At 41.1% G+C, this 9,509-nt stretch overlaps 1 protein-coding gene across 2 annotated transcripts in view; it reads left to right on the top strand.

The window, feature by feature from the left end:
- The window catches only part of LOC108521987 (ankyrin repeat domain-containing protein 26-like), a 10,254-nt gene extending 2,823 nt beyond the window's left edge, over window positions 1–7,431 (top strand). The window contains exons 3-5 of one of the 2 annotated variants that reach the window (XM_017862091.1): window positions 753–981; window positions 2,373–2,462; window positions 4,772–7,431. In XM_017862091.1, the coding sequence (XP_017717580.1) occupies window positions 753–981; window positions 2,373–2,444 (301 nt within the window). In that variant the 3' untranslated portion in view covers window positions 2,445–2,462; window positions 4,772–7,431. Of the gene's footprint in view, window positions 1–752; window positions 982–2,372; window positions 2,463–2,797; window positions 2,874–4,771 lie in introns of those variants that run through there. The other variant, XM_017862092.1, reaches the window with a different exon arrangement.
- Window positions 7,432–9,509: the final 2,078 nt, after the last annotated feature.

The following is a 9,509-nucleotide window of genomic DNA, read 5'->3' as shown; positions in this document are numbered from 1 at the left end:
ATTTAATATATTTATATATATTATATATATAATCAAATGGTGATTCTAGTCCAGCAAATTAACATGTTTATCATTTCATATAGTTACCCTTTAAACACAAGTATTTATTTGCTTTTTTACTTTTTTTTGTTTTGAGATGGAGTTTTGCTCTTGTCCCAGGCTGGAATGCAGTGAAATGAACTCGCTTCCCGGGTTCAAGTGATTCTCCTGCCTCAGCCTCCCAAGGAACTGGGATTACAGGCACCCGCCACCATGCCTGGCTAATGTTTTGTATTTTTAGTAGAGACAGGGTTTCACCATGTTGGCTAGGCTGGTTTTGAACTCCTCACCTCAAGTGATCCACCCCTTTTGGCCTCCCAAAGTGCCTGGATTACAGGCATGAGCCACCACGCCCAGCCTAAACACAAATATTTCTAATGGCATCCTTAAGAATCTTACAAGTAGAGCCATTTCAGAAGGCAACAAATGTCACCTGTTAATCCACACATCATTGATAGCTTTCGCTATTCCCTCCCTACTTTGTTTAAATTACTTGTTAAAAATCCTCTAGAAGTACATGTAGTTCTTTAGAACAATTTTAAAATTAAAACTGTGTACAGTACACATGCTCTCATACATTTTCAGAGTAAAACATAGTTTGTGGTATCTTTCATTGACTCATGGTGACTTTTTAAACAATGCAAGTCATTTAGATATAATTTGTAAAAAAAAAACCCAAAATACTCAGTATCTGGGTTTTGCAATCTTCACAGACCTAAAGAAATTCTAGCAGACGTCAGTACCAAACTTCTTCAAGAAAAAGAGCAGAGCGGATCTTTATTTACTTCTCATACTACAAGGGCAGTCCTACAGTCAGCATGCAATGGAAATCTTAATGAAAATTTAGGTCTCAACAGAATACATATTCCAAGAGAAACCTTAAGGATTCCTACCTTAAGCTCATTGTCTTCAAATATCAGAATGGAGAGCGACTTGTCAAAGGTTAGGTATAGCATCATTTTATCTTTCCTTCTCAGACTTCTGATATAATTCTTCTATTTTTTTGCAAAATATTGAGTTGTCTAATTGACTTATGTATTTTAAGTAAAGGTCATAATTAACTGTGTTTTTAAGGAAAGGAAACAAACTTTACAGCTTTTTTTAAAAGTCCTTGGAGCTCTCATTGTCAAGAGATATTCATTTGTTAACTTTATTCGATAAATGTAACTAAACCGGCACATTTTAAATTTCTGTAAAAATTGCATTTAAGTTAGATTTTGGAAATGAAATGGTATTGCCTAACAACTAAAGGTATACTTTGAGATGGTTTGGCTTACTTTCTAATTGATTTTAGTTTGGCTTGGGTTCATAATGCTTTTAAAGTTTTCCTGTAGCATCTCAAGATTCCCACTTCTAATCAGATGTGAATGATTGATATCAAACACCTGACCACATATGGATGATTATTATGTAAAGGACTCCAAGACAAATACTTTTTATGAATTCTATGAACCTGTAACACTAAAAAAGATTTCCTCTGTTTTTCAAAGTTTTGTGATTTTCTTACATGAGTACATCCTTAATTGCTATTGTACTTATAGCATTTTAATATCGATTGTTATAAAATGTGCTTGTTGCTGTGCAATCATACAGCAGGTTTTAAATACTTAAAGCAATATTTGAATTCATAAAGTGAAGTTCACTTATGTCTATCTTACCATCACTTGAACGATTTATGGCTAAGATGACAATGATATCAAGAGTAGTTAAATAGCAAATGTGACCAAATAGAATCCATTCTGCTTCCTACTCAGAATTCCATGTAAAACTGCGCAGGGTTCCCATCTCCCTGGGACATGGCCCCTTCAATGTTTCAAGGTTCAATTGAACAAGAACCTTGCAATCCAACTCTTAGGGTAGGCAGTTAGTCAGATATGAGCAGGCAGGAGGAAAGGTAGCTATGTGGGAAGGAACACCCCAAAACGACTCTTAAGGTGCTCAGTAATCACTCATTCTAGGGTTGAACTGTCTGAATGTGTTAGCTACATTCAAATAAAGAAGGGGAAAGGCAAAAGGGATGGCTATACAACCTTTCTGGGTGGCAGCAATGAGCAATGCCACCATTGGGTAGAATTTGTCTTGATCACTGGGTTCTGCACATGTGCATTAACCAAGAGTAAGGGAGGGCCCCCCAAGCCTGGGTGTGAACTGGGCAAGAACAAAGGCAGGAACCCAAAGAAGAAAGTGAGGAAAAAGGTCAAATGCAAAATGTACTGGGGCTGCTCCCAGCCAAGTTGGCCCACTCTTCTCTTAAAGCGTACTATCACTTCTGCAATACATTTTTTGCTAGATTTACTAACTGATCTTTTGGCTGAATTCTTTCTTGCAAGAAGACAAGAACCGAGGACACTTTCTGGAACTCCAGGCTTGGCAACATCTCTCAACATCTCTCATGCATGTTGTGACTCTCATGCTGTCGTGAGGTAAGGGCTACGCTCCCTGCTGTCTCCTCTCACATGTCTGCTCCTATCCAGCATAGTCTATGAGAATGCTGAGCATGCTGATCAAGCTTCCTGGCATCTCCGCTTTGTGTGCTCAGCTGGAGCACTTCCACCTAATGCCCGACAGAGCCCCTCCAGGCACTGAATACTTTCTTCTTGCCAGAGACCCCAAGGCTTCTGATTACTTCCACATTCTCACAACTGACTTTTGGGGACTTACCACCCTGTCTTTCTTCACAGTTGGTCCTGCTGCCTATGCCATCGTGGCATCTCTCTTGCTAGCCAATGCCACTTACTTTGTCCTCTTCTCTTCCCAGATAGGCCCCAATAGAGTGGCTTTTTGAATGCTCTGTCACTGTCTCCTCTGCACTAATTCCACCTCCAGAAGGAATTTAGGTAAATTTCGGGTGCTATGGTCTTGGTTTAGGGTTCTCCTGGATGTAGCTAGTACCCAATACTCTTTCCATGTTCTGACCACTGAATTCTCTGGGATTTACCAATCAACTTCCCTCTTGTCTCTGGCCCTCCCCACTGTTCTTGACATGGTTTGCCTGTATGCAGAGGGTTATCACAAAAAGCTACGAAATTATAATTGTGCACAGTCATCTATAATTAGACGGGAGACCTATGGACCTTGGGGGTCAACAGACCAAATGAGGGAAAGAGGTCACCGCTCGGTAGGGAGCATGCAGTAAGGGTGCATGAAGTGTGAAGCTCCTCGGAGGCTAGGGATGCCTGGCCTAGTGTGGGAAAGAGATGGAGAGGATGTTCTTCCCCTTTCATAGTGGATGAGAATGGACAGGATGCTCACTCTCCCCTGGCCTTTACCTCTGTCTGTCTTTCAGATGGACATTCAACACTCCACACTGTAGGACTCACCCCTTGGATGCATTCTCAAAAGTTAGGACAAGATTGATTCCTAGACATTAAATAAAAGGATGTTAGTTTTCTTTTGTAACTCTTCATGGCCTCAATACAAAACTATATGACTATGGGAAGTCTGGCCAGAAAATGGTAGCCTTAATTTTAATACCATCTTGCAGCTGGACCTACTTTGCAGGTGACAGGGTAAATGGTCAGAGGTACCCTATGTCCAGGCCTTTATGGCGCTAAAAGAAGATCAGAATCTCTCCAAAAATGCAAACTAGACCCTGTCATTTTGGCTCTTGTGAGCCCCTCAGTGGGTAATTCTCCTATAAATGGCTTAGGAAATTTCCCAGCAGAGCATCCTCAGCCTCCTTTAATTCATCCTCCCACTGAGGATCCAAAGCCACCAGCCCCTTGTACTCACTAGAGGAATAGGAATGGGCACTGGGACACGAGGCCCCGGAGGCTGGTATCAACTGCGAGAGGTCCTGCATCTGCCTTAAAATGTTCAATGGAAAGTTAGCTATGTTTCGCATGACTCTTGCCACTTTGGCAAGAAAAATCTTTCAATAATGTGCAAATGGCTCTTTTGGTGAAAAAAATCTTTCCAAGACTCTCGAACAAGTTTGCAGGGCCTGTGCCCTTTGCACATTAAACATCCCACAAGGAGCCGAACCTCCTTTTCTTTTACAGCCAGTCCAATGGGGGAGCACTTATGCTGGGGAGGATTGGCAGTTTGACTTCAACCGACTTCCTGCCTGTCAAGGGTATAAATATCTTCTGGTCTTTGTAGACACCTTTCCAGGTTGGATAGAAGCTTACCCAGTGTGAACGGAAAAAGCAATGAGGGTAGTAAAGGCCCTCAAGGAGGTCGTCCCCCGGTTTGTCATTCCCAGGTCACTGCAAAGTTATAACAGTACATCCTTCACCTCACAGTTTACTGAACTTGTTTCTCGGGACTTGGGAATCAGTTACTTTCGACTTTCCTCCTGGCATCCACAACACTCTGGAATGGTTGATAGAATTAACCAAACTCTCAAGCAAACCTTGGAAAAATTATGCCAGGAAACCTCAAAGCCATGACCAGAGCTATTATGTATTGCTCTACTAAGGCTGAGAAACATACCCACCTCTAACTTACAACTCAGTTCTTTCGAGTTATTTTGTGGAAGATCCTTTCTTCACTTTCCTGTTGGATACTGAAACTTACCAACTCACTAATTATGTTACTTCTCTATCCCAGTCTCAGCAGGGAATTCAAAAACTAGGCCAAAAGATATTTTCACGTCCTGAAAACTCTGACCAAATTTTATACCCTCCAAGTACTCAAGTTCTCATTAAGACTTGGAAGGATGGAACTCCAAACTCTGAACTGAGTCTTATTTGGAGAGGTCCTTACACTGTTTTCCTCTCCACTCCTACAGCAGTTATGGTGCCGGGGATCACCAGGTGGATCCACTACTCCAGGATAAAGCTGTGTGACTCTTCTCTGGCAGAGGAAGTTGTAAAGGCCCCATTGGACACCTGGACCACTGAGCCCCTCCAGAGTCACAAACCCCTCTTCAGGCAAATCCAAAAGAATAAAGATAAGTAAATTAGTAATGCTTTGGCCTGTTATACCATGAATCATAATACTCCTTGCAGGTTTACTAATATGTCTTTGCTACTGTGAACCAACACCACCCCCCACCCGCCCCACCGCCCCAGGAAAAGGTCTGTTCTGCCCTACCTGGATTTAAATCTCAAAGCCATTATCGGGGTGGTGTTCTCTCTAATACTCACTGAGTTAACAGCTTTTTTCCCCATAATCAACAGACATCTTAATTTGGCTCTAATCTGCTTTCTTTGGGACCATGCAGCCAAATGCTCTCTGCTCCCAGCTAAAATCACCCTCAAAGGCCCCAACAGCCCACAACTATATATAAAAAAAAGCTACTAAAGTTCACCAAATCTTCATATCCCTCAACCTATGGGGTATGCATGAATTAGTTCTATCTAGGGCAGGAACAGCCTACCCAGCCACGATACAAGAATAGGCAACTTCTCAAACCCAATTTAGCTTCACATATCACTGGGGCTTCTCTATACAAAACCTTCCCAGAGATGCATACAGTACCTAACACAAGCAAAGGGGACTTTCAGGCTTTTCTTAACACTTGTGCTATTTTAGGCCCCTTGTTCTCCCCCATCACCTTCAGTCAGGTACCCCTAGGCATCACTACTGCCAGAGATTCTGGAACTTTTGTGGGTTCTGTCAACCCAACACAACCATCACCATTGTCAATACCTCTCATATTTTTTTTTCTAGAAACTAAAATATCCCAATACCAAGTAAGGTTCTCTACCTTACCAAGCCAGGAGGAGTCATGCAAAAATTTCAAATCTTTAACTCCCTTTGGAAGCTCTTCTCCTTGACATTACTAGGCACATGCTCTTCTGGGAAAATAAGAACCATCTTCCTACTCAAACTAGTCACTCATGTCTGGCTCCCCTAGCAGCTGCAACTTTAGTGACAGAATATCACATCTTGCATAGCCAATGAGGATATTGGTAATGTTTGGAATTGACTTTGCCTCCTTCTGTATCCATTCTTGTCTACCTATGACAGAACTTTGCTTTCTATGTGGGACACAGGCCCACCTATGCCTCTCTGCAAAGTGGACCAGAACACCCATGCTGGCTTACCTCACCCCTAGCATCTCATTGCCCCAGGTGATGCTTCTTGGCCCTTGCTCTTATTTATAACCTCATACTGGGGCCCACCAAGCAATTCAATTAATTCCCTTTCTTGTTGGGCTTGGCATTACCACAGGTGCCACAATGGGAATAGCCAGCATTGGCACTTACTCCTGAACCTACCACAGCCTGTCTCTGGAATTGGCTCAAGAGATAGAAATGACTGCTTGCTATAAAAGAGTTACAGTGGCAAGTCAGTTCTCTCGCAGCTATAGTTCTCAAATGTGGTAGAGGTCTTGACATGCTGGCTGCAGCTTAGGGAGAAACTTGACTGTGCTTGGAGAAGAGTACTGATCTGGGTTAAGAGATCAGGGCAGGCTCAGGAGCACATTTGAGATCTCATAAACCAGGCTTCTCATCTTTGGGAAGGGGCTGCTGAGGGGTGTCACCTGGTTCTGATTCTCATGGCCCCTCCCCTTCCTGGGACCCCTGACCTCTATCTTCCTTCTTCTCTTTTCTGGGCCTTGCTTCTTGAATCTACTAACTAAGTTTATTTCGTCCCATCTAGAAGCCGTCAGACTTCAAATGGTCTTGTGACAAGGATATCAACCTCTTTCCTAACCTTGAGGACAAGCAAGTTTCTGCATGTCTCCTCTGGACACTGTGGGTCAAACCTTTTGAGAGACAACAACAACCTCTGAAAGCTTCTTGCCATGACAGCAAGCAAGGAGGAGGGACCAGAAGACCCTCGACGCCCCTTTGCAGCAGGAAGTAGTTACAGAAGAATGACCTCCGCCCTATTTCCCCAAAGATTTCTGGGTCCCAATTCCTTAAGGGATAAATGTAAGAGGAGGCAGTTAGTCAGATATTAGCAGGCAGGAGGGGAAGTACCCATGTTGGAAGGAACAGCCCAGAACACCTCTTAAGATGCCCAGTACTCACTCTATGGTCGAACTGTCAAAGTGTGGTTAACTAGATCCTGATAAGGGAGAAAAAAGGCAAAAGCAGAATTCTTCAGAGCCACACAGGTGCAATGAGTACAAATTTGATGGCTATATGCCCTTCCCGGGTGGCAATAATGAGCACTGTTCCCATCGGGTGGGATTTGTATTGATCACTGCGTCCAGTGCACGTCCATTAACCACAGTAAGGGATGATCCCCCAAGCCTTGGTGAGAACTGGGCAAGGAAAAAAGCAAGACCACAGCATATCAAATGCAGAATATCCCGGGGCTGTTTCCAGCAGGGTCAGCCCACTCCTCTCTTGGAGTGTCCTTTTACTTCCCCAATAAAACTTTTGCCTGCTTTACTAATTGGTCTTTTGAGTGAATTCTTTCTTTGAAGAAGACAACCAAGAACACTCTGGATCACCCCAGATAGGTAACATCAACATGAGAGTTCACTCATAATAGGAGTCCATTTCTGGGGATCTCGAAGTGAATCCAATAATGACAAGGTGTATCAATTATTGAATTGGTAAGGAAAAAAATAGTTCAACTATGCTTGACTTTAAGAACTTTGTCTAAGGTTTGACCATCTTTCAACCATTGGAAAATTACAAAAACTGGGTGCAATGGCACACAACTGTAGTCCCAGCTACTCCAGATGCTGAGGCAGGAAGATCACTTGAGCCCAGGGATTCGAGGTTGTAGTGTGAAATGATGGTGCACTGCAGCCTGGGCAACATAGCATGACCCTGTCTCTTGAAAAGATTACAAAAATTATAAAATATTTGTTTTAACAAAAATAAATAAGTAAATTTTAACTAGTTTTTTGTGTCTCATTGTTATTAAAAAATTCAGTCAATGTAGTTTGGCTCATAGTTTTGGTGGTGTTTTTATGATCTTAATGCACAGAAAAGTAATAACAGACCCATGTTGAAAGAGGCCTTAACCTTCTTTCTTTACCTGGGTTCATGTCCCAACACATCATGGAAGAGCAAATCTAAAGTTTTTAAGAAAGCATTTCAGCCAAATAGCTTAAAAGAGAACAAATTAAATCCTTGTTTTAATACATACATTACAAAATCCTAGGTAGCAGATTTAAAAAATCATATTGTTAGTTTTGTTTTATTTCTCTGCAAAAAAGATGATGAGAGTCTAAGTGCTTCAGAATCATAAAATTCTGCCACTGGGTACAAGAAGAAAATGAAAAATACTTCTGTAAACTGTTAAGCATGATTTAAATATAAATGTTCTAATTAGTTTTTACCAGCAAAATCGGGTAATATATCATTTCACAAGATGACAATGAAAGAGGGTATAGATGCAGATGCGGTGCCAGGGAAGATTTTTGAGTCAAGGGGTGTTTATTTTAGTATTTCTAGATGAGTTGAAAAATAGTTTATTTTAAACTTAATGTAGTAGTTCCGAGGCAGACTTGGTTCCCTTGGGAGGCACTGGTTTGCCAAATTAGGTTAGACTTAATAAAAGAGATTAAAAATGATTCTCTCAAGATACAAAGGTGTAAATCCATAATCACTACAAGATCCCTTAAAAGAGTTTTAATATAGTTGCCATCTACAAAATGCTTAAGTTAAAGAAAGAAGATGCCTTCTAGAGTTGCTAGAAAGTGTAAGTTGATTTCAAACAGTGATGAACTTTCTGAATGCCTCTTCCATGTTGGATTTTACTATGATATAATTTTCAAACAGTTAAAAGCCACTTTTTTATTCTGCAGTAAGCTAAAGGATGGCATAACAACAAGTAAGGTCAACAAAGATATCCAGAGAGTAATGTATGAATATCATATCCATCCAGTGCTGTTAGACTGTTTTTTGCAAATGGCATTTGTCATGGCCACAAGATCCAGAAAGACAGAAAGAAAAGCTGTTTTTCCACCAAAGATGGGCAAATTGATAGTTTTCAAAAATCTGGAGAGGGAAATGAATATATACATAAAGGTCATCAAATCTACCTACAGAAAGCCACTGTGAAGTGTGTGGGTTCTTTACAAACAAATATGGGCTCCGTTTTATTAAGACTTGAACAGATTGTGTTCATGTACAGTAAACAAACACAACCTCATGATAACTTGCTTCTAGGAAACATGGAAGCAAATACACAATTCGGGTGCTTGGAAACCCTGGTGAAGTGCCTCCATGAATAGTTCTAGGCAACACATCTGAAACAGCTAAATATTTACCTTGTGACTCCAAGTATATTGGATTTTAGGAATGAGAAACAAGTCCACATTGTGAGATGACAGTGAGTGATATGATGAGAATGGAAATCAAGGACTTTCATTATGTTTCATTCTTGTGGAGAATTCAAAAACTAAATGAAGAGATCCCAGGAACACTTCTTCATGAGACAGTTTTTAAACTTATTTTGGCCTTGAGGCATTTTCATGAGGCATTTTTCAACTTATTTTGGCCTTGAGGCATTTCAACTTATTTTGGCCTTAAAAGACCAAAATCTTGATTATTCTGTGGCAGTGCCCACTTAGAACAATAAGAAATGTGGATTACCTCAATCTAGGATTTGTT

This window comes from Rhinopithecus bieti, unplaced genomic scaffold, assembly GCF_001698545.2.
Source record: "Rhinopithecus bieti isolate Rb0 unplaced genomic scaffold, ASM169854v2 scaffold_63377, whole genome shotgun sequence".
In the NCBI taxonomy this organism is placed as follows: domain Eukaryota; kingdom Metazoa; phylum Chordata; class Mammalia; order Primates; family Cercopithecidae; genus Rhinopithecus; species Rhinopithecus bieti.
The sequence above is the reverse complement of the archived record's forward strand: the minus strand, read 5'-3'. Positions and strand labels throughout refer to the sequence as shown.